The sequence below is a fragment of the Scyliorhinus torazame genome, chromosome 7 (genome assembly GCF_047496885.1).
Source record: "Scyliorhinus torazame isolate Kashiwa2021f chromosome 7, sScyTor2.1, whole genome shotgun sequence".
NCBI classification, from domain to species: Eukaryota; Metazoa; Chordata; class Chondrichthyes; order Carcharhiniformes; family Scyliorhinidae; genus Scyliorhinus; species Scyliorhinus torazame.
In genome coordinates, this window is record NC_092713.1 from 91,343,643 (window position 1) to 91,369,494 (window position 25,852).

Below are 25,852 nucleotides of genomic sequence, written 5' to 3' on the forward strand. Positions count from 1 at the left end.
ATGATCTATCTGTTTGGCTGTGTTATGAATGCACCTTCAGGAGTCATCAAGTCTTGGAATGGACTCGCACCCAAAGCTTGTGGCTAAGTGGCAGGGATGCTACCTACTGCACCACAAAAACTCCCTGAATAATCTACTCATAATTAAACTGAATATTTTTCCTTGTTTCATCTACCTGTATTGATGCTTCCTATCTGGATCCCACCCAGGAATTCCAAGACCTTGACAATCACATTTTGAATGCCTTCAAAATGAAGAGTATAGTGGAGACAGGTTCATTTGAGGCATTCAATGCCACCTGAAAAGGAAGAATGTGCATGGCTACTGAGAAGTGGCAGGGGAATGGCACTAGGTAAATTGCTCCTAGAGAGAGCTGCATAGACATAATGGGCCAAATGGCCGCCTGCTGTGCTGTAATAAATTGGTAATTTTGCAAAGTTCAGCTGGTGCCCTCATTAAAATTCAAACTTCAGAAAGATTATTTGAATTTTGAAATAAACAGCCTCTGTTTGTTAAATTGATGATTGAGATGATCAGAAGCTAATTTAAATTAAATTAAAAATTACATAGAATGATGGATGGAGCTGTGAAATTTAATTCTCAGAACCACATTATTAATTTTTTGGTTGTCTTATTCAACACAAGTCAGTGTTTTCTCATGAAGTTCCCTAGATGATGAACCTACTGCTATAAAATTGCAAGTCTGACTCATCATGAAAACACCATGGGGAATATGTACTCCACTAAATATTCCTGTCAGCTTTTTCCACTGTATATTCTTATTTCCGCAATTATAATATAAATTGCCTATGACCACTTGTCGTAATGTGATTGCACCCACTTAGAGGGAGAGAAGTTGGAAAACAATATTAATTAGAGCATCCCTTTACAAAAGTATGTATTATCCTTTTTGCTCTCCTGAAGCCAAATTTATTCCTTGCTGTCACCCAGTGGCCTCGTGTGGGAACTGTAGATAGACTTAGAATTTAAAAGGTGAGAGCACACGTTTACCATAACAGGCATTTTATCATTATAAATCCCAAGGTTACAGTAAGTAAACACTTTAAAAATGGATTTTGAATCACTGTCCGCGTGGAGTTTGCACATTCTCCCCGTGTCTGCGTGGGTCTCACCCCCACAATCCAAAGGTGTGCAGGGTGGGTAGATTGGCCTCGTTAAATTGCACCTCAATTGGAAAAAAATGAATTGGACACTTTAAATTTAAAAAAAATGAAAATGGATTTTGAATAGATCTAAATAGCATTTTTAAATGCAAATTTAGAAAAGGTGTGAAAATGTCTTTTAATTTTGAAACTACTTTTGTAACTACCAACAAACTTGAGCAAGAAATCTTAATTATATTAAAGCAGTCAAATTACTCCAGTGTACACACATCTTTAAGAAGAGGAAAAGATTGATTGATGTTTTAAAATTGTTATCACAGATTCTTTTCTGTATGGCCTAATCTGTACAGTCTGTTAGGTTTGTAGCAAATTTATGGTACTCTGTTCAATTGGTAAGAAAATAATTCTTTTGAAAAGTAGTTAACTTGGGCAGGTTTTTTAAGAGCATGCTGAAAAATATCATTCTCAATCAGAATGCTAATTGAGCATCTTTTACTTGTACTATAATGACCATCAGGAAGATTTAGTGCACTCTGATTAGCTGGGTTTAATCATTCTATATAGTTTATTCACAGGATTTTTTCCCAAGAAATGGCTTTACATGGAAATACAACATATTAAAATACTCAGTCTCTCATTGGCTGGCTTGACCATGTCACACATTGAGCTAGGTTATCATTATAGCCAGTTTGTAAACACTCCTAAAATGTCTGAAACTTGCTCAAGAAATTGAATTCACCATTTCTTCCCATTTCACTTGGTTACAGTTCACAACTTGGATACCAATTAAGAATTATGTGGAGTAAATGCAGAATTATTTTTAAACTTATTGGTGTCTGAAAAAACTAAACGTAAATGGTCTGTTTCTGAATTTTTTATTGGAGGTATATTCTCTAGGATTACCTTTTAACACCAGGACATTAAGTACAATTGTTGATCAGTCAGCAAGATTAATTGGACTAATTTTAACTGGTATTGTAAGATAGTCATATGATGAAACTCTTGAGTGGCAATGATCTTAAGTGGCTCTAAGCAAAGTTACATGATGTGAATTGAGAATCTCATAAGGGATCGGTGTTTTTTTCCTAGCTGGAAGGTTTAATTTCTTTCCCCAGAAAGCTTTTATTTTATTTGGGTTTTTTTTCTTGGGATGTGAGTAATGTTGTGAGTAATGTCAATATGTGAGACAATATTGTACATTTCTAATTACTCATAGAAGATGGTGATGAGCATTCATGATTTGCTGTAGTACTTGTGATGATGCTGCCTAATTAGCTCCAGACAATGAACTGATCAAGGAAGATCCTGGTGCGTGGTGTTTCTTGCTTATGGACCCGATCTTCAATATGGGTTGAAAACCATGTTGGAGTAATACTCAGTTAAGCCATTGTTAATAGTTGTAACTGGTATGCGGTAAGATGTATACTTCTGTAAAGCTTCTTAATCTATTGAACAAGTCAAATGCATTACATGCATGTTTAAACTCTGTATTTGGTGCTTTGGAAGCTTTTGGACACTTGGGAGGAAATGTTTCCTCTGTGCACTGTGTAGAGAAATTGTAGACATGAGGGACAGAGAGCAGATTTCCTTTTCATTAGGTCTGGGGAATAAGAGTTGAAATAGATGATCACCCTGTTATCAGCTCTCCATCCCACTATGTTCTGGAATTTCATTGGCATTCCTTCTACACCATATAGATCTGATTTTTGGAGTAGGAACATCCTGGTCTAACAATTCAAATGAGGCGAGAGGACATTTTTGACTTCCCACTTCACTTTGGCTGGACCAAGTGGACATGCACAAAGAAGCTAGGCATCAGGATACTGGGATTCGGACAAAGGAAATCTTTCCGTTTGGCTATAGGTTAAAATCTCCAATATTTGGGAAATATTGATAAATTTAATTTTAATAACTGGAGCATGAAGTATGAGTTTTGTGCATCTTAAATTGCCAAGGGGAAGGGTTCATTTTTTAGTTATAAACCTTGTAGATTGACATTTATTTTTTCCTTTTTAACAGCCTGTTCGTAGACAGTCACTCAGTCCCCCACCTGCTAACACAATCACTTGGGAGGAATACATCTCAGCAGAGTCTGGAAAGTAAGTACTGCGGAATTACTAGCAAACGTTACAATGTAATTTGTTTTTAATAAAGGAAAATCTTGCAGCTGTAAGAACCTGACACTTTGGGTGTAGTGTTCAATTCTGGTCGCCACACTACCAGAAGGATGTGGAGGCTTTAGAGAGGTGCAGAAGAGATTTACCAGGATGTTGCCTGGTATGGAGGGCATTAGCTATGAGGAGAGGTTGAATAAACTCTGTTTGTTCTCACTGGAACGACGGAGGTTGAGGGGTGACCTGATAGAGGTCTACAAAATTATGAGGGGCATAGACAAGAGTGGATAGTCAGAGACCTTTTCCCAGGGTAGAGGGATCAATTACATGGGGGCATAGGTTTAAGGTGCGAGGGGCAAGGTTTAGAGAAGATGTACGAGGCAAGTTTTTTACACAGAGGGTAGTGGGTGCCTCGAACTCTCTGCCGGAGGAGGTGCTGGAAGCAGGGACGATAGTAACGTTTAAGGGGCACCTTAATAGGATGTGAATAGAGGGATACAGACGCCGGAAGTGTAGAAGTTTTTAGTTTAGACGGGCAGCATGGTCGGCGCAGGCTTGGATGGCCGAAGGGCCTGTTCCTGTGCTGTACTTTACTTTGTTCTTTGTTTGTTCTTTGATTCTACTCGCATTAAGTATTTATCTGGCAGTGGTTAGCACTGCTGCCTCACGGCGCCGAGGACCCGGGTTTGATCCCGGCCCCGGGTCACTGACCATGTGGAGCTTGCACATTCTCCCTGTGTTTGCGAGGGCTTCAACCCCACAACCCCAAAAGATGTGCAAGGTAGGTGGATTGGCCACATTAAATTTCCCCTTAATTGGAAAAAAAAAATTGGGTACTCTAAATTTGTTTTTAAAAAGTATCTGGAATTTCTGGACAGTATTTCTTGTTTGATACATGCTGTGTAATAGGCATGTTGGTATGCTGTGAATTATAGTAAATTTCATAGATTTGGTAGATCAGGGGGTTTGTGCCAGCAACATTTTTTTAAATTTAGAGTACCCAATTCAATTTTTCCAATTAAGGGGCAATTTAGCGTGGCCAATCCACCTAGCCTGCACATCTTTTGGGTTGTGGGGGCGAAACCCACATGTGCCAACAAAATTGATTAATTGCTCGGGACTATCTAATAATAGTATGGGAAAAAACAAAAAGTCAATTTTTTCCCCTCTTAAGAATTTTGCTAACATCAAATATTCTGCAACATATCACTCAGTTAGTAACACTGTGGTGTAGCAGTATTGTCATTTTGTCCATGTACATGCTGAGTAAACAATTAAAAGGAATATGTACCTATACCAACATGAGGATCTGGCTGAACTACATCCAAGCACTATTGGTGCTGATCTCCAACCAAAATCACCTGCTGTTCCCTGGAAAGCATGAATCACCCCCAGATTCTTTTCTCTACTGTCAACCATTGTTCTCTTTACAGAAATACAAGAAATGGAAGCAGGAGTAGACCATATGGAACATCAAGCCTGTTCCGCTATTCACTATAATTATGGCTGATTTTGGGCTTCAACTTTTTCTTTCTTGTTCGCCTTATTCCCTAAGAGACAAAATTCTGTCCCAGCCTTAAACTGTATTCAGCAATTGAGCATCCACAACCCTCTATGGTAGAGAATTCCAAATAATCAAAACCGTTTGTGAAGTAATTTCTCCTCATTGCGGCCCTAAATAATCGGCACCTCCTCCTGTTTTTGATTCACTGACTAGCGAAAACAATCTCTCAGCATTTACCCTGTCAAGCTCCTTTGAGTTCTGTCGGTTGAAAGAGATTGCTTCTCCATTTGTCTAAACTCTAGAGAATATAGACCCAATTTACTCGGCCTCTCATCATAGGACAATCATAGTTAGCACATCTCCTCGTGATACAGCTATCCTGTTTAGAACCCTAGGGTGTAGCCCATCGGATCCTGAGGATTTGTCTGATTTTAGTCACTAACGTTTCTCCAATACTTTTTCTCTGCTGGTATTAATTTCCTCACTCTTTTTGCCACTGGATGATTGCCTATTTCTGGTATGAAATTTGTGTCTTCAACTATGCACAAGTATTTTGGGTGTCTTCAATGTCCCTGCCATTTCCTCATTTCCCATGACAGTTTCCCCTCCCTCTGCTTCAAAGGGGCAAATGTTTACTTCAGCTCCTTTTTAAAAATATACTTCTAAAAGGTCTTACGATATGTTTTTATGCTTCTAGCTAGTTTACTCTCATTCTTTCTTTTCCCTTTTTATCAATTTTCTGATGGCTCTTTGCTAGTTTTTAAGACACTTCCACCCTCAGACGTATTACTATTTCTGACAACATTGTAAGCCTCTTAATTTAATCTAATACTGACTTCAACCTCCCGAGTGCGCCACAGATGGGTCTGTCTTCATAGATTATCATAGAATTTACAGTACAGAAGGAGGCCATTCGGTCCATCGAGTCTGCACCAGCTCTTGGAAAGAGCACCCTACCCAACGTCCACGCCTCAACCTTATCCTCATAACCCAGTAACCCCACCCAACACTAAGGGCAATTTTGGACACTAAGAGCAATTTAGCATGGCCAATCCACCTAACCTGCACATCTTTGGACTGTGGGAGGAAACCGGAGCACCCGGAGGAAACCCACGCACACACGGGGAGGATGTGCAGACTGCACAGACAGTGATTTTTTAATGGAATTTTTTTTGAACTATTTCTTTAAATGTTTCCCACTGTTTCCATTGTTTGCTTACCTTCATATCTTTTAGTTTATTTATTCAATTAACTGTGGCGGGTTGTCTCATCATACCTATGGAATTGCCTTTGTTTAAGTTTAAGATTCTTGTGATTGGAGTATGTCACTTTCAAGCTGAACATGGAATTCAGAGATATTATGATCAATATTTTCCAATGGATCTTTTACTATGACATTACTAATTAACCCTGTTTCATTACTCCGTACTAGATCGAAGATAGATTGATTCCATAATGTGCTGCTCCAAGAAACTATCACAAAAATATTTTATAAACTCATCTTTGACACCACGTTTGTCAATTTGATTGTCCCTGTCTATATGAAGATTAAAACCCCCCACAATTATTACATATCCTTTGTTACAAAATCCTGTAATTTCTTGTTTAATGCTCTGGCCAATGGTATACCTCTGGTTAGCAGGCTTATGAACTAATCCCACCGTATTTTTTTCTGACTTTATTTCTAATTTCCCCCATACTGATTTAACTTCATGATTTTCTGAGGCAAGATCCTTTCTCACTAATATATTTGTTTCACCCCATTACTATCAGGGCTGCCTCTCCTCTTTTGTCATTCTGTCTGTATTTCCGAAATATTGTGTACACTGGAATATTTATTTCCCAACATTATTCACCATATAAGCTTGCCTCCAGTAGCAATTAGATCTAAATCATTTGCCTCTTTGTGCCACTAGTTCATCTATCTTCAGATGCTTTGTGCTATTAGATATAAAGAACCTTTAATTTAATTTTTAAAAAACTTTTATTCCTTGCAATTACCTTATTTCCTGACTCAATTCACCAGGACATTGGCCCAGTCAGGTTCAAGTAGAGTCCTTCCTAATGGAATAGTTCGCTTTGATGGTCTATGTTTGAATTTGGAACCTAACTCCTCAAATTTTCTCAGCAGAACATCATTCTTGGTTCTCGTGTGGGCCCTTGACAAATGTGTCCTCCCACTCCCAAGTTTTAGCCACAAGGAAATGCCTTTAACCCTGACATTGGACAGGTAACTCTACCTTCAGAGCTCCTGGTTACGGCTGCAAAGAATCATATCTATCCCTCTGTCCCTATTATCTCGTGTCACTACCAAATTTGTCTTTGCTTCCCCCACCTTAATGGTATCCTTCACCATGGTGTCATGGGTAGCCTACTCATCCACCTTTCAGTCCTTCTCCTCATCCACACAGGTAGCAAACACTTTGTACCTGTTGGACGAAGTTGGGGGCTGAAGCTCCTCTGTCACCACATATTGATGATCCCACTTCCCTACCTGACTGTCACATTTGCTTGTCTCTGACCATTGGCCAACACTCAAACTTCTGCCCTCCATGAGAGATGTGACTGCCTCTTGCAACAGTGTGTCAAAGTTAACTCTTCCCATCCTAATGTCTCACAATATCTGCAACTCAGACTTCAGCTTAGCAACTCTGAGCTGAAGTCCTGCAAGCTGCAGGCACTTACTATAAATATGGTTGTCTGGGATTGTAGTGCATTCTATAGATTCCCAGATGCTGGAGTCATGGCATATCACTATTTCTGTACAACATTATGTATTTAATTAGTCAATAATGACACCACTAAAGTAATAACAAATTGCACTTTCTTTGTTTGGAGACAAAGAAAGAAAACTCACCAACTACTGGAGGCAAAGAAAAGCTGGAAAAAGGAACACTTCTTTGACGCTCTGCACTGAATTCCCACATGAGACCAAATTCCCAATTACACACTGTTTACATCTCACTCTGGTGTAATCTTCTTTCAGTGCATCCCCTTATTCCATACTTTAATTTTCCTTTAAATGGTATGTTTATTGTCCTGTACTCCCTTTAAGATTGATGTACGGCTATGGACACACACAAGTCTTAATGCGATTGCTGCTTGGGTGCATTCTCTTGGTTGCCTGGAATTGTATATTCTGCATTGCTTCATAACCAACCATCTCCTGCTGCCTCCATCCTATCCTCCCAACTAGTACAAATACCTACTGGGCTTCTTGGCAGCAAGGATGAGACCATCCACTCAGCTACATTGAACCCATTGCCCTTCTCTGATAGTTCACCTCTTTGCCCCTCGAGCTTGCTGTCAACCTGTATTGAGACATGCCTGCTATTTTCTTAACCAGTTCCTACTAAACTGCTGACCACCCAACTTTCCTTTCCTGAATGTCAACAGTTGAATTATGTCAAGTAATTACTCAAATTGAGCATGTTACCCTGGAAGAGAGGTGACATGACTTTTTAGGATTCTAAAGGAACGAGATAAAGTTGAGCATAAACAGCAGATTCACCTAGTTTAGAAACGTTGAACTGAGAGACTTAGTGACCTGTACCTGGAACATGCGTGCAAACCTAATGTGGGAAAATGTCATTAGAGAGAAAGTGTAAACTTATGAAACAAGCTCCCTTATGATGAAGCAGAGGTAGATGGTGCCGATTTATACAAATTAAAATTGGATTTCTTTCCCAAAGTATACTTTGGGACACCGTCTATAATTAATTTTAGACAAGACTGAGTTATTTTCAATACAAACAAAGTGCTGGAAATACTCTGGTCTTGCAGCATCTGTGGAGAGAGGAAAGGAATTGTGGAACTCTTATTTTACCTTCTAATAAGAATCGGTAGTCCACTTGATGGGAGGTGGGGCAGCACGGTAGCATTGCGGTTGGCACAATTGCTTCACAGCTCCAGGGTCCCAGGTTCGATTCCGGCTTGGGTCACTGTCTGTGCGGAGTCTGCACATCCTCCCCGTGTGTGCGTGGGTTTCTTCCGGGTGCTCCGGTTTCCTCCCACAGTCCAAAGATGTGCAGGTTAGGTGGATTGGCTATGATAAATTGCCCTTAATGTCCAAAATTGCCCTTAGTGTTGGGTGGGGTTACTGGGTTATGGGGATAGGGTGCAGGTGTTGATCTTGGTGCTCTTTCCAAGAGCCGGTGCAGACTCGATGGGCCGAATGGCCTCCTTCTGCACTGTAAATTCTATGAATTCTATGAATTCCGAGGTATCAAAAATATGACTATTCTCACTGGTACACACTTGAATAAGAACTGAATAAAAACCTAGAAAAAAAATATCAAACAATACATAAAAAGGTCAAGCACATGGCAAAAACCATCAAACACAAAAGAAAATCACTAATACGAACAAATAGATGATTCAAGATTTCAGGAACAAAGACCTCAACCACGAGGTCCTACCAATGGAATTTTTATCTCTGGTTAACCCCTCATTCACTTTCATTGGCTTCTAATTGTTAGCTGAGACTTCCTGGTTTGTTCAAATGAATATCTTACTGAGAGGACAACTTGTTAATTAAACATTGGACATTACATAAGATTGACTGGTGCCTATCAAAACTAGCTTAGCGTCTGCGACGCAGTCTTAGGAAAAGTACGGGATATGTTTTCTCACATTTTGCTATGTCTCATAGCTTGGCGGAGACTTTAAAAATTGATTAGTTGATAAGACAGAGAACAATCGTTCTCAGTGCTGAATACTCTGGAATACAATGGTTAATTCATTATGTGAGACAATGGCTGAGTTCCCATAGTCCAGGCACTTTTAACATTTTGCTTCTGGAGCTATATGCATTCAAGTAGCTCCTATATGAATAAAGCTATGAATAAAACTAGACTCTATGACACCGATTTGTGATGCTCCGCCCCCTCCAAATTGGCATCATCGGGATGCATGTTGGCGCGTCATCAGCTGGCCCACCCGCAATGCTCCGCCCTCGAATGGCCAAGCTCCCAACAGTGTGGGTCACGTGTGGTCCCAGCAGTCGGGAATCCGGCGTGCTGGCTGCGGACAGTGTCCAGTGCCGCCATACTTGGATGGGATCCGTGCCGCTGGTCGGGATGCTTCTGCTAGGGCTGGGGGGTGGCCAGGAGGTGGACTGAGGGGTTGGGGTGGGTGGGTACGCGGTCCAGCATGGCTGGCGCCATGTTTCCTGGCGCGACTGATGGGGGCGTAGGCGTGCACGGCTGCAACGTGTCAGCCCTGCGCATGCGCGGCCCGGGACCTGCCGATTCTCTGGCCATTTTCCGCGCGATCTGTGGGTTTTCCACGTGGCGCCGGTGCTAGCCCTTCACCGGTACCAGAATTGGTTAGGGATTTGCGACTATTTCCCTGTCGTGGAGCACCACGGATTTTCCATTGGTGCCACCACTTGGCCTCAGAAACGGAGAATCCAGCCCATCATCTTCAGAAGCTTGGTGAAAATCATAGAATTCCTACAGTGCAGAAGGAGGCTACTCGGCACATCAAGTCTGTGCCAACCCTCCGAAGAGCAACCCACCCAGGCCTATTCTCCCGACCTACCCTGCAACCTCGCCTAACCGTTGGATACTAAGGGACAATTTAGCATGGCCAATCCACCTAAACCTGCACATCTTTGGACTGTGGGTGGAAACCGGAGCACCCGGAGGAAACCCATGCAGAACACAGTATTTCAATCCAAAACCAGATCCCAACAGTGGCTCGGATACTGGGACAAAACTTCAATATTTTACTTTAATTTTTGTAAGACTGTGAGGAAAGGATACTTTGCTCCAGGAGTGATTGCACAAAGACATATTGATGTGGTATTTGAAAACAAAACTTTATTACTAACACAGTATTGAAATCTTCAACATCACACGTGAAAATAATTTACAATTACCCCATGAGCAATACTGCTCAACACCGTGAATACACTTACTTGCTATCTTTATTCCCACTTAAGCAACTAGAAATAGGCCATCTCGGCTTTCAATCCACCTTGAATGCCAATGGCCCAGAAGAACACTTGCTTTACAGAGTTATTCTTTGAGAAAGAGATCTCTTGACACTGCTTTACAGATCTGCCAATGAAAGATCTGACTCCGTCCGAACCCCTGCAGAAACTCTGGCTGGATGTCTTCAAAAGCTATTTTCAACTGGCTTGTCTCGGATGGTCAGCTTTATCTGACCACTAGCTCACTCAACCCTTCCACTGCCTCGAGTACAATATTCAGTCCACTATGAGTTGCAATCCTCTCCAGTTAAGCATTGAGAAGACCCAAGCTATTTAGCCAACCAACAAATTTCATTCCTTCGCTACTGACTCTTTCCCCTTCACCAGTCATGTCAGTTTGAATTACAATGGAACCTCTTTTTAAGTTAAACACAATCCTCACTTGGACAGATGATGCCATTTCATCATTGTAGTTGGGTCAAAATCCAGGAATTTCCTATGTGACACCATTGTAGAAGACCTATCACTGCAAGTACTATTGTGATTTACGGGAGGTACTGCCATCTTCTCAAGGCAGTTATGAATAGGTAATAAAATAATAAGGCAATTGGAGGGCCAAAGCACGGGGGTGGGATTAACTGGATTTATCTTCAAAAGAGTTGGTGCAGACTCGATTAGGCTGAAACTTTCTGTGCAATCCTATTTTATAATCGGGAATTGAGTTTCTGACCACATCCCCTCCCAACACAGATCAATTACTCACATGGAAAGCAAATGGAATTTTGGCATTTATTGTTAAAGGAATAGAGTATAAAAGTAGGGAATTGTTGCTGCATCTGTACAAGGCAGTAGTGAGACTGCATTAGTTGCATTAGATCCAATTCAGAAGAGGTTCACTAGATTTTTTTAAATTTGGAGTATGCAATTATTTTTTTCCCAAGGGGCAATTTTAGGATGGCCAATCCACCTACCCTGCACATCTTTGGGTTGTGGGGGTGAGGCCCACGCAAACACGCGGAGAATGTACAAACTCCACAGTGACCCGGGGCCGGGATCGAACCTGTGTCCTTGGCGCCGTGAGGCAGCAGTGCTAACCACTGCGCAACCATGCCGCCCCTGGAGGTTCACTAGATTGATTCCAGGGATGAAGGGTTTATCTTATGAAGAGCCATTGAGCAGTTTAGGCCTGTACTTTCTATAGGTTAGAAGAATGAGCAGAGATCTAATTGTGGTATATGTGATGATAAAGGGCAGTGACAAAGTAGACATAGCACAGTGGTTAGCACTGTTGCTTCACAGCGCCAGAGTCCCAGGTTCGATTCCCGGCTTGGATCACTGTCTGTGCAGAGTCTGCACGTTCTCCCTGTATCTGCGTGGGTTTCCTCCGGGTGCTCCGGTTTCCTCCTGCAAGTCCCGAAAGACATGCTGTTAGGGAATTTGGACATCCTCCCTGTACCCGAACAGAGTGCCGGAATGTGGCGACTGGCGGCTTTTCCAAGTAACTTCATTGCAGTGTTAATATAAGCCTACTTGTGACAATAAAGATTACGTCTATAGAGAGGATGTTTCCTCTTGTGGGGCAATCTAGAATGAGAGGTCGTGAATCTGGAATTTACCACAGTGCGAATTAAATTCAGTATGGTGGATGCTGGGACATTGAGTAAATTTGAGGAGATATACAGATTTATAATTAATAATGGGTTGAAGGTTTATGAAGAACAGGCAAGAAAGTAGCTGAGGCCAAGATTAGATCAGCTTTGATCATATTGAATGGTGGAGCAGGCTCGAGGGGCTGAATTGCGTACTCCTGCTCCTAGTTCTTATGTTCTTATATCTGCCCTGTCTCGCCATGCATATGCTGTCCAAATACCCTGTCCATATTACAGCAGCCACCAGACTTTTAATTCAATTCTCCCCTGCCAGTGTCCTGCTTCTCCGTTCCATAAACCTGCAGCTCTTGGCAAAACTTTGCCTAAATGCTCTGTTACATCAGCCCTGTATTTGATGATGCATTTTGGCTCCTGCTTCCCAAGCCTGCCAATTAAAAATTAAAATCCTTTCATGGCCTTGCATTTCCCTATCCCTGAAACTTATATGCTTCTATGCCTTTTTATTTCTCCTCTCTTCTGGCTCCATTGATTTAGTACTACACCAATAGGTACATTTGCTCAGTAAGAGATCAGCAGGATGGTGGCTGTTTTCCTCTACCAATAGTAATGATGCAATATTAATTACTGCCGAGCATTATTTTTAATGACAGTCTTGCTCAAGCTAATTGTCCTATCGAGAAGACGAGAACTTTGCACATACATGGTTATGCCATCCCAGATCCATCAAAAAACCGTTTTAATAGAATAAGGGCCGGGATTTGCCGTTCTGAAGTGCTCTCACCAGTAGAGAATCAGGACTGGTCTCAACTAGCAATCAGACCGGCGCCCAGGTGCAAGCGTCTCCCCTTCACCATACAAATTTATGTATGATTGACAGCTCCTCACCACATCAAAGAGGGAACTAAGTGGTTTCACTTTTCTTCACAGCAGAAAGCACTTGGCTTCTTTAGATGTGTTGAGGGGTTGTCAATCGTGGCAAGTGTTTATAAACATTATGGTTAGCATCAAAGTAGGGTACTTGAAATACATTCAAGTGTGAAGGGAAAGATAGATATACAATCCACCCAGCACCTGTGTCTGGAACAATAAAACGTCAATCACTGGCAAGTGAAATGTATTGCTGTGTGAAATTGAATGGAAGTCTTGCATTTCAAAGGCTGTCATGGGATTTGAAGCCCTTTGAAGTGCACAGCTTTCAAGGAAGCCTCTGACACTGGTCATAGCTACTGCTTTAAACACTGAGGCAGAAGATGTTAAAGAAGGGTGAGTAAAAATGCAGTGAGGGGGGGGAAGGTCAGATCAGTCATGTGTGCTTGCTGTGTGGTGGGGCAGGGTGGGGTTGTTGATCTGTTATTCCTGTGGTGGGGAGGAGGATGCCCCTATTTGTCAGCGGGCGGGCCTTCCGATGGACTTTGGGTGGCACCTCAGTTATGCAGTGACCTGCTTTATCCACCGTGGGGTCCACCACGTCAGGTCCCTGCTTGGACAAACTTGCACCAAAGCCCGCCTTGTAGATTTCCCGCTGTGCGGTCGGTGCACAACAGGGGGGTTGGTGAATTGGCTTCCAGCCCATTAATTATATTTGCATCCTCCCACCATGAGGTACGGAGTGGGTAACGTGCTGAGACCGCAGGCAGGGGATTGGAATATTGCACCGGGTTTGATGCTTCGTTTTTCAGGGGACGCACCATTCTCCGCCCAATCAGGACTCCCGATCGCGGTGTCAGGCAATGGAGAATCCACCCCAAGGTTCCAATTTTACGATGTCTCAGAACACTGCACCATGAATTGAACTTTTCCTCGCCAACGCTAGTTTGGCAAAATATTTAAATGCACTCCCAAGTAGTTTTACAAAGTGTCAGCAGAATCCAAGGGAAACAGAATTCTTAAACCTGGCTTGATAGTGTGCTGGGATTATACTTCCTTTTCATAGCTAAGTGAGACAATGATTTCTGGTGGATTGGATTTGTTTATTGTCACGTGTACCGAGGTACAGTGAAAAGTATTTTTCTGCATGCAGCTCAAACAGATAATTTAGTACATGAAAAGAAAATAAAATATATAATAGGGCAACACAAGGTACACAATGTAAATACCTAGACACCAGCATCGGGTGAAGCACACAGGAGTGTAGTATCAATCAGATCGGGGCAGCACGGTAGTACAAGTAGCTAGCACTGTGGCGTCACAGCGCCAGGGTCCCAGGTTCGATTCCCCGCTAGGTCATTGTCTGTGTGGAGTCTGCACGTTCTCCCCATATCTTGCGTGGGTTTCCTCCGGGTGCTCTGGTTTCCTTACACAGGTTTCCTCACACAGTCTAAAGACATGCAGGTTAAGTGGATTGGTCATGATAAATTGCCCTTAGTGACCAAAAAGGTTAGGAGGGGGGGGGGTTATTGGGTTACGGGAATAGGGTTGAAGTGAGGGCTTAAGTGGGTTGGTGCAGACTCAATGGACCAAATGGCCTCCTGCACTGAGGGTCGTTTAGGAGTCTGGTAACAGCGGGGAAGAAGCTGTTTTTGATGGCCATGGAGTGAGTGGTTGCACACACTGCATCTCCAGCTTGAAGGCGGTTTGAGTTCTTTTTACCCAAAAGTGGGGTAATTTTGACAGGAAAGTGTAGCTGAAGGTGCGGAGGAGAAGTTCCTCCTGTGAGTGGCATGTCAGTTAGTTACCAGACCTGGCAGAAAACGGTTGGCCAAGGAACTAGAGGAGACCTGTGGTGCAGTAGTAATTGGGGAGATGGATTAGATTGGATTAGATTGGTTTTGTTTATTGTCACGTGTACCGAGGTACAGTGAAAAGCATTTTTCTGCGAGCAGCTCAACAGATCATTAAGTACCTGAAAAGAAAAGGAAATGAAACAAAATAGGGCAACACAAGGTACACAATGTAACTACATAACTCCGGCATCGGGTGAAGCAGAGTGAGTTCTCCCAGTGAGCCAGAGAGAAGACAGAGCCAGGAGTGAGACACAACAAAGAGTGAGTTTGGGAATTTGAATCGAGGTGGGAATTGAATTGAATTAAATTGAATCAGTAAGGCAGCTCCTTTTAAATTTCAGGAGTTTAAATTAATTTATATTAAGCTAGTATTGGGCATTGGGCAGTGTAGGTTAACAAGGGCTGTCCCACCCACTCACATAACTGGTTGGCAGTTAAGTGTCAGTCACTTTAATCTACTTTGATCTGAAAGCAGGTGGGGGAGGGGAGTCAATTCAGGACAGTTTAAAAAGAGTCACTTGTAAACTCACTCCCAGTGAGTTCTCCCAGTGAGCCAGAGAGAAGACAGAGCCAGGAGTGAGACACAGCAAAGTGTGAGTTTGGGAATTTGAATCGAGGTGGGAATTCGAAGCTGGGTGGGGAGGAAGTGCTTTTTCTCCCTGGTAAGTGACTGGTAAGTAGTGTTTCTGTTTCTTTTCATTGGTATATATATATATATTTTTTTCTTAATTGTTTATTTAGTTAAATTTTGGGGGGGAAATTGAAATTGTTCAAGTTAACCGAAGGTTTAAGACATGGCAGGAGATCTCAGACCCATGTCATGCTCCTCGTGTGCGATGTGGGAGCTCAGGGACACGTCCACTGTCCCTGGCTCCTTCACGTGCAAGAAGTGTGTCCAGTTGCAGCTCCTGTTAGACCGCTTGACGGCTCTGGAGCTGCAGATGGACTCACTTTGGAGCGTCCGCGATGCTGAGGACGTCGTGGATAGCACGTTTAGCGAGTTGGTCACACCGCAGGTGAAAGGTACTGAGGGAGATAGTAAATGGGTGACCAAAAGACAGAGCAAGAGTAGGAAGGCAGTGCAGGTGTCCTCTGCGGTCATCTCCCTGCAAAACAGATATACCGCTTTGGATACTGTTGAGGGAGATGGCTCACCAGGGGAAGGCGGCAGCAGCCAGGTTCATGGCACCGTGGCTGGCTCTGCTGCGCAGCTGGGCAGGAAGAAGAATGGCAGGGCTGTAGTGATAGGGGACTCAATTGTAAGGGGAATAGACAGGCGGTTCTGGGGACGAAATTGAGACTCCAGGATGGTATGTTGCCTCCCTGGTGCAAGGGTCAAGGATGTCTCGGAGCGGCTGCAGGACATTCTGGGGGGGGAGGATGAACAGCCAGCTGTCGTGGTGCACGTAGGCACCAACGATATAGGTAAAAAACAGGACGAGGTCCTACAAGCTGAATTTAGGGAGCTAGGAGTTAAACTAAAAAGTAGGACCTCAAAGGTAGTAATCTCAGGATTGCTACCAGTGCCACGAGCTAGTCAGAGTAGGAATGTCAGGATAGAGAGGATGAATACGTGGCTCGAGAGATGGTGCAAGAGGGAGGGATTCAAATTCCTGGGACATTGGAACCGATTCTGGGGGAGGTGGGATCAGTACAAACCGGACGGTCTGCACCTGGGCAGGACTGGAACCGATGTCCTAGGGGGAGTGTTTGCTAGAGCTGTTGGGGAGAGTTTAAACTAATGTGGCAGGGGGATGGGAACCGATGCAGGAAGTTGGAAGGTAGTAAAACAGGGACAGAAATAAAAGGCAGTAAGGGGGAAAGTGTAAGGCAGAGAAGCCATAGTCAAAAGTCAAAAAGGGCGACAGTACAAGGTACAGTGACTGAGGGGAGCTCACTGAATAGGACCAGGAATACTAAAAGAAATAAAACGGGAAGTGAAAACATTAATGGTAAGCGATGCGGCAGGTTGTTGCAGGAAGATGTGGGTTCGACGACAAGGAAAATTAGGAGAAAGGTTAAGAGGAAATATAACTTAGGAGAGGTTACTGATCGAGGTGTTAAGATTAAGAACAGAGGTAAAAAAGCCAACATAAGTGTACTTTACCTGAATGCTCGTCGTATTCGGAATAAGGTAAATGAGTTGATGGCGCAAATCATCGTGAATGACTATGATTTAGTGGCCATTACTGAAACATGGTTAAAGGATGGTCACGACTGGGAGTTAAATATCCGAGGGTATCAAACTTTTCGGAAGGACAGAGTGGATGGTAAGGGAGGTGGTGTAGCTCTGTTATTTAAGGATGACATCCGGGCAACAGTAAGGGATGACATCGGTGCTATGGAGGATAAGGTTGAATCCATTTGGGTGGAAATCAGGAATAGTAAGGCGAAAAAGTCACTGATAGGAGTAATCTATAGGCCACCAAATAGTAACATTATGGTGGGGCAGGCTATAAACAAAGAAATAACAGATGCATGTAGAAATGGTACAGCAGTTATCATGGGGGATTTTAATCTACATGTTGATTGGTTTAACCAGGTCGGTCAAGGCAGCCTTGAGGAGGAGTTTATAGAATGTATCCGCGATAGTTTCCTCGAACAGTATGTAATGGAACCTACGAGGAAACAAGCGGTCCTAGATCTGGTCCTGTGTAATGAGACAGGATTGATTCAGGATCTCATAGTTAGGGATCCTCTCGGAAGGAGCGATCACAATATGCTGGAATTTAAAATACAGATGGAGGGTGAGAAGGTAAAATCAAGCACTAGTGTTTTGTGCTTAAACAAAGGAGATTACAATGGGATGAGAGAAGAACTAGCTAAGGTAGACTGGGAGCAAAGACTTTATGGTGAAACAGTTGAGGAACAGTGGAGAACCTTCCAAGTGATTTTTCACAGTGCCCAGCAAAGGTTTATACCAACAAAAAGGAAGGACGGTAAAAAGAGGGACAATCGACCGTGGATATCTAAGGAAATAAGGGAGTGTATCAAATTGAAGGAAAAAACATACAAAGTAGCAAAGATCAGTGGGAGACGAGAGGACTGGGAAATCTTTAGGGGGCAACAGAAAGCTACTAAAAAAGCTATAAAGAAGAGTAAAATAGATTATGAGAGTAAACTTGCTCAGAATATAAAAACAGATAGTAAAAGTTTCTACAAATACATAAAACAAAAAAGAGTGGCTAAGGTAAATATTGGTCCTTTAGAGGATGAGAAGGGAGATTTAATAATGGGAGATGAGGAAATGGCTGAGGAACTGAACAGGTTTTTTGGGTCGGTCTTCACAGTGGAAGACACAAATAACATGCCAGTGACTGATGGAAATGAGGCTATGACAGGTGAGGACCTTGAGAGGATTGATATCACCAAGGAGGTAGTGATGGGCAAGCTAATGGGGCTAAAGGTAGACAAGTCTCCTGGCCCTGATGGAATGCATCCCAGAGTGCTAAAAGAGATGGCTAGGGAAATTGCAAATGCACTAGTGATAATTTACTAAAATTCACTAGACTCTGGGGTGGTCCCGGCGGATTGGAAATTAGCAAACGTGACACCACTGTTTAAAAAAGGAGGTAGGCAGAAAGTGGGTAATTATAGGCCAGTGAGCTTAGCTTCGGTAGTAGGGAAGATGCTGGAATCTATCATCAAGGAAGAAATAGCGAGGCATCTGGATGGAAATTGTCCCATTGGACAGACGCAGCATGGGTTCATAAAGGGCAGGTCGTGCCTAACCAATTTAGTGGAATTATTTGAGGACATTAACAGTGCGGTAGATAACAGGGAGCCAATGGATGTGGTATATCTGGATTTCCAGAAAGCCTTTGACAAGGTGCCACACAAAAGGTTGTTGCATAAGATAAAGATGCATGGCATTAAGGGGAAAGTAGGAACATGGATAGAGGATTGGTTAATTAATAGAAAGCAAAGAGTGGGGATTAATGGGTGTCTCTCTGGTTGGCAATCAGTAGCTAGTGGTGTCCCTCAGGGATCAGTGTTGGGCCCACAACTGTTCACAATTTACATAGATGATTTGGAGTTGGGGACCAAGGGCAATGTGTCCAAGTTTGCAGACGACACTAAGATAAGTGGTAAAGCAAAAAGTGCAGAGGATACTGGAAGTCTGCAGAGGGATTTGGACAGGCTAAGTGAATGGGCTAGGGTCTGGCAGATGGAATACAATGTTGACAAATGTGAGGTTATCCATTTTGGTAAGAATAACGGCAAAAGGGATTATTATTTAAATGATAAAATATTAAAACATGCTGCTGTGCAGAGAGACCTGGGTGTGCTCGTGCATGAGTCGCAGAAAGTTGGTTTTCAGGTGCAACAGGTGATTAAGAAGGCAAATGGAATTTTGTCCTTCATTGCTAGAGGGATGGAGTTTAAGACTAGGGAGGTTATGCTGCAATTGTATAAGGTGTTAGTGAGGCCACACCTGGAGTATTGTGTTCAGTTTTGGTCTCCTTACTTGAGAAAGGACGTACTGGCACTGGAGGGTGTGCAGAGGAGATTCACTAGGTTAATCCCAGAGCTGAAGGGGTTGGATTACGAGGAGAGGTTGAGTAGACTGGGACTGTACTCGTTGGAATTTAGAAGGATGAGGGGGGATCTTATAGAAACATATAAAATTATGAAGGGAATCGATAGGATAAATGCGGGCAGGTTGTTTCCACTGGCGGGTGAAAGCAGAACTAGGGGGCATAGCCTCAAAATAAGGGGAAGTAGATTTAGGACTGAGTTTAGGAGGAACTTCTTCACCCAAAGGGTGGTGAATCTATGGAATTCCTTGCCCAGTGAAGCAGTAGAGGCTCCTTCATTAAATGTTTTTAAGATAAAGATAGATAGTTTTTTGAAGAATAAAGGGATTAAGGGTTATGGTGTTCGGGCCGGAAAGTGGAGCTGAGTCCACAAAAGATCAGCCATGATCTCATTGAATGGCGGAGCAGGCTCGAGGGGCCAGATGGCCTACTCCTGCTCCTAGTTCTTATGTTCTTATACAGGGGTGTAGTATTAATGAGGTCAGCCCATAAGAGGGTCGTTTAAGAGTCTGGTAACAGCGGGGCAGAAGCTGTCTTTGAGTCTGTTTGTGCGTGTTCTCAGACTTCTGTATCTCCTACCCGATGGAAGAAGTTGGAAGAGTGAGTAAGTCGGGTGGGAGGGGTCTTTGATTATGCTGCCTGCTTTCCCCAGGCAGCGGGTGGTGTAGATGGAGTCAATGGATGGGAGGCAGGTTCGTGTGATGGACTGGGCTGTGTTCACGACTCTCTGAAGTTTCTTGCGGTCCTGGGTCGAGCAGTTGCCATACCAGGCTATGATGCAGCCCGATAGGATGCTTCTATCGTGCATCTGTAAAGGTTGGTAAGGGTTAATGTGGACATGCCGAATTTCCTTAGTTTCCTTGGTTTTCTGAGGAAGTATAGGCGCAGTTGTGCTTTCTTGGTGGTAGCGTCGACGTGGGTGGACCCCAGGACAGACTTTTGGAGATGTGTTACCCCTAGGAACACATCAGATGGAGGTGGGAGAAGGGTTGTCGCAAGTTGGAAAACCTCAGGTGGAGCAGTTGATGGCGTTTATTAAAGAAGAGTTCTGCCAGCCGTGAAAGTTGATGCATGAGGTTCGGTCGAAGGCCATCGAGGGAGCGGTAGAATCCCTGAAAGGATCGATGGAGAGAGTTGAAAAGTGTCTGGAGGCACTTGGGTTGCAGATCCGGGAGTTGGAGAAGGTGACGTTCGATCTTAGTGGTGGCGTTGGATGCGGAGGTGAGGCTCCTGGGGAACCTTTGCAAGTCGCTAAGGACAAAGGTAGAGGAGCAGGAAATTAGATCCAGAAGGCAGAACCTGCGTAGCGGTGGCTTACCTGAGGGTGTGAAAAGCACGCGTGCCACGAGATGCGTCCCCCGGAGGTGGATAGGGCGCATAGATCCCTAAGGCAGAAACCGAGAGTGGGGGAGCCGCCAAAGGGCGTGATTGTGAGGCTCCATAAGTCTGTGGAGAAGAAGATCCTGCGGTGAGCCAAGGAGAAGCGGAACTATGAAAGGGAGGGGAACAGGGTCTGAATCTATCAGGACATTGGAGCGGTGCTGGCAAAAAGGTGTGCCGGGTTCAACAAGGCCAAAGTGGTTCTATAGCAAAGGCAGATCCGGTTTGGGGTCCTGTACCCGGCGAAACTGTGGGTGACTTTTGAAGGCCAGGAGTACTATTTTGTAAACCCAAAGGAAGCCAATAACTTCATCAGAGACCATAAACTGGGGGAAGAGCTGAATGTTGATGGGAGACGGAGGAGCTGGAACAACAAGAGATCGGAAGATACGGGTATTGTGTGCGCCGGGAGGGTCGGGGGCTTTTCCTCGGATGGGTTGATTTTGCCCTTATGATTGTTAAGTGGCAACAGGTTTGTAAGGAGGCAACTGTCCTCGCCTCCCTACCGTTTTTTGATGTTTTCTTTTTGGAGGGGGTGACCTGTGGTTTTGGATCTGTCTTTGTTTGTGTGGAGGAGGATGGGGGTCCACGGGGAGTTGTTGCACAGACCGGGGGGGGGGGGGGGGGAGAGAAGATTGGAGGGGTACATTCAGGCTGGAGCTACCAAGCTGGCAGGTAGTGCTGGTGAACAGAAGTGAGGTGGGGGACGTGGCTGCAGGGGTTGGCTAAGTGGGGGCTAGGGAGGGGTGAGGGGGTGCGACGTGGCAATGTTGGAGTATGAGCGGGGTCATGGGCTGAGAAGGGGGCATCTTGGATGGGCCCGGTTCAGGACGAAATTAAAGGTGTAGAATTGGAAGGGGATAATGGTAGAGGGGAGTGGTGGCGCATGGACTATAATAATAATCTTTATTGTCGCAAGTAGGCTTACATTAACAATGCAATGAAGTTACTGTGAAAAGCTCTAATCGCCACATTCCAGCGCCTGTTCAGGTACACGGAGGGAGAATTTAGAATGGCCAAATTACCTAACCACGTCTTTCAGGACTTGTGGGAAGAAGCCGGAGCACTCGGAGGAAACCCACGCAGACGCAGGGAGAATGTGCAAACTTCGCACAGACAGTGACCCAAGCCGGGAATCGAACCTGGGATCCTGGCACTGTGAAGCAACAATGCTAACCACTGTGCTATCTTGCTGTCCAATGGACTGAATGGGCTGGTGAAGATGTCTTTGCGTACTTGAGGGGTTTGAAGGCGGGGATGATCTTTTTGCAAGAGACGCACCTCCGGGTGAAGGGTCAGGTCTGGTCAGGTTGAGAAAGGAATGGTTGCGTCAGGTATTTCACTCGGGGTTTGATTCAAAGTCACAGGGGGTGGCCTTTCTGCTGAGCAAAAGAATGGGGTTTGTAGGTGCCAAGGAAGTGTGGGACCCGGGTGGGAGGTATGTGTTAGTGAGTGGGATGTTGGAGGGGACGCTGGTGGTGCTAGTGAATGTTTACGTGCTGAATTGGGACAATGTGGAGGTTTGTGAAGAGGTTGCTGGGAACGATTCCAGACCTAGACACGCATCAGTTGATTGAAAATCGCTTATTGCCACAAGTAGGCTTCAAATGAAGTTATTGTGAAAAGCCCCTAGTCGCCACATTCCGGCGCCTGTTCGGGAAGGCTGGTATGGGCGGGGGGGGGGGGGGGATTTTAATTCTGTGCTGGAACCGAGGGTAGATTGGTCGAGCCCTAGGGACAGCAGAGTAGCATAGTGGGTAGCTGCTTCACAGCTCCAGGGTCCCAGATCGATTCCCGCTTGGGCAGGAGCAGAGGCCGGGCAGGAGGTTAGATTCGGGGCTTTTGGCGGACAAGGGGTTCTGTGAGAAGGTGCAGTCAGTAGTGTGGCGGTGAATAAAAATGGGGAGGTATCGGCGACCACATTTTGGAATGTTGAAGGCGGTGGTTCGGGGGGAGGTATCTCATTTAAGACGCACAGAGAGACAGGAGAAGAAGGGAGGAGTATGGATGGTTGTTGGACGAGATAGTCGAGGTGGACAGGAAATATTAGAGTGCCCCCACCAAGGAGGGGTTGGCGGAGAGAAAGAAGTTACAAGGGCAGTTCGATAGGTTGACGATGGGGAAGGCACTGGGGGTGGAGGGTGAAGCGCATGCAGTATGAATATGGAGAGAAGGCGAGCCGTATGCTAGCCCATCAGCTACAAAGCAGGTCATCCAGGGAAATTCTGAAGGTGCGGACAGGAAAAGGGGATGTAGTGTCGGAGCCGGGGAAAATTAACAAGGCATTCAAGGAGTATTATAAGAAGTTATATAGGGCCGAGCTGGGTGGTGAGGAAGGGGATATGAGCTTTTTTTGGATGAGCTGGTATTCCCAAGGCTGGATGAAAAGAGGAGGCAGGTGCTGGAGGAACCGCTGGGGCAGAGAGAGGTGCTGGATAGCATAAACGGGATGAAGTCGGGGAAGGCCCTGGGGCCGGAAGGTTACCCGGCGGAGATCTATAAGGAGTTTGCAATGGAATTGGCATCACATTTACTGGGGATGTTTTTAAAAAATATATATATTTATTCAAATTTTCAACAAAACACTCCAATCAGAAATAAAAAAAAGAATAAAGCACAAAACAAGGAAAAATTATACATGAGATTTCCAACAAACTACAATAACCCCCATTTAACAAATAAACATGCCAGTAAGGAAAAACGCCCCACTCTATCGAAAACAAAAAAGACAAACCAATCCCCTCCAGTTCCTAGACTCCCTCAGTGCCAAGGCCAGCGGCTCAACTGCCAGCGCAAACAACAAGGGGGATAAGGGATACCCCTGCCACGTCCCGCGGTACATCCTAAAGTACTCCGACCTCCGCCGGTTCGTTGCCACTGGGGCCCTATATAACAGCCTGACCCATCTTATAAACTCTTTAGCATCTGGAAAGACACTGCTTGATTAGGGATAGTCAGCACGGATTTGTGAGGGGTAGGTCTTGCCTTACAAATCTTATTGAATTCTTTGAGAAGGTGACCAAGCATGTGGATGAAGGTAAAGCAGTGGATGTAGTGTACATGGATTTTAGTAAGGCATTTGATAAGGTTCCCCTTGGTAGGCTTCTGCAGAAAGTAAGGAGGCATGGGATAGTGGAAAATTTGGCCAGTTGGATAACGAACTGGCTAACCGATATAAGTCAGAGAGTGGTGGTGGATGGCAAATATTCAGCCCCCACTTCATATCCACTCACCCCTTCCCATTTCCCCTCTTCCCAACCTGAAACCAGAAGAAGAACACCCCCAAAAAACAGTAAACCCCCCCCCCCCCAACACAACAAACCCTCAGTTCGAATCTGAATATAGGTCCACGCCTCATCTGAAGGCTCAAAATAGTGGTGACGGTCCTGAAACGACCCACAATTGCGCCAGCTGCAGCATTTCAAACTTCACCCCCTTCCGATGGAGGACCGCCTTGGCCCGATTAAAACCAGCCCTCTTCTTGGCCACCTCCGCCCTCCAGTCCTGGTAGACACGGATCTCCGTATTCTCCCACCTGCTGCTCCGTTCTTTCTACGCCCATCTCAGGATGCACTCTCTGTCCATAAAGCGGTGGAACCTCACCACTACAGCCCTTGGCGGCTCGTTGGCTTTAGGCCTCCTTGCCAGGACTCGATGAGCCCCATCCAGCTGCAGGGGCCTCGGGAAAGCTCCCGCGCCCAGCAGCGTGTTGAGCATTGTAGCTACATATGCCCCAGCGTCGGACCCCTCTACTCTATCAGGGAGACCCAGAATCCGAAGATTCTTCCTCCTCGACCTATTCTCCAGGTCCTCAAACTTCTCCTGCCACTTCTTGTGTAGCGCCTCGTGCACCTCCACCTTCCGCCAGGCCCAAAATCTCGTCCTCGTTCTCTGAGGCCTTCTGCCGCACCTCTCGAATCGCCGCCCCTTGGGCCTTCTGGGTCGCCACCAGCCTTTCAATCGACGCCTTCATTGGCGCCAGCATTTCTGCTCTCCGCTCCGCAAAGCAGTTTTAAAAAAATATATATATATTTTATTCAAGATTTTTTGGCCAAACATAACAGTACGTAGTGTTTCTTTTAAACAACAATAAAGCAATATAAATAACAGTGGCCAGTTTTAAACAAATAAATAAATAATATATGAACAGAAACAAAAACCAAACTGAATGGCAACTGCCTTGTCAAAAATAAATATTCTCCAAAGATACAATCCAACAGTCCAATATACATTACCTAAAACAAGTGCCTGTACATATACAATAACATCCCTGAGAGTCCGTCCGATTCCTCCTTTGCCACCCCCACCCAAAACCCCTGTAGTGCCGGGCATGACCAGAACATGTGGGTGTGATTCGCTGGGCTTCTCGAGCATCTCGCACACCTATCCTCTACACCAAAAAATTTACTGAGCCGTGCTCCAGTCATATGCGCCCTGTGTAACACCTTAAATTGTATCAGGCTTAGCCTGGCACACGAGGACGATGAGTTTACCCTGCGTAGGGCATCAGCCCACAGCCCCTCCTCAATCTCCTCCCCCAGCTCTTCTTCCCATTTCCCTTTCAGCTCATCTACCATGATCTCCCCCTCGTCCCTCATTTCCCTATATATGTCTGACACCTTACCATCCCCCACCCATGTCTCTGAGATCACTCTATCCTGCACCTCCTGCATCGGGAGCTGCGGGAATTCCCTCACCTGTTGCCTCGCAAAGGCCCTCAGTTGCATATACCGAAATGCATTCCCTTGGGGCAACCCATATTTTTCCGTCAGCGCTCCCAGACTCGCAAACGTCCCATCTACGAACAGATCTCTCAATTGTGCTACCCCTGCTCTTTGCCATGCTCCAAATCCCCCATCCATTCTCCCCGGAACAAACCTATGGTTATTTTGTATCGGGGACCGCACCGAGGCTCCCGTCTTTC

General features: G+C 44.7%; 1 protein-coding gene across 2 annotated transcripts in view; it reads left to right on the forward strand.

Moving 5' to 3' along the window:
• Nucleotides 1-25,852, forward strand: part of ankrd13c (ankyrin repeat domain 13C) — a 158,605-nt gene that overhangs the window by 103,933 nt on the left and 28,820 nt on the right. For both annotated transcript variants that reach the window (XM_072511042.1, XM_072511043.1), the window contains one exon: nt 3,144-3,223. In XM_072511042.1, the coding sequence (XP_072367143.1) occupies nt 3,144-3,223 (80 nt within the window). The remainder of the gene's footprint in view (nt 1-3,143; nt 3,224-25,852) is intronic.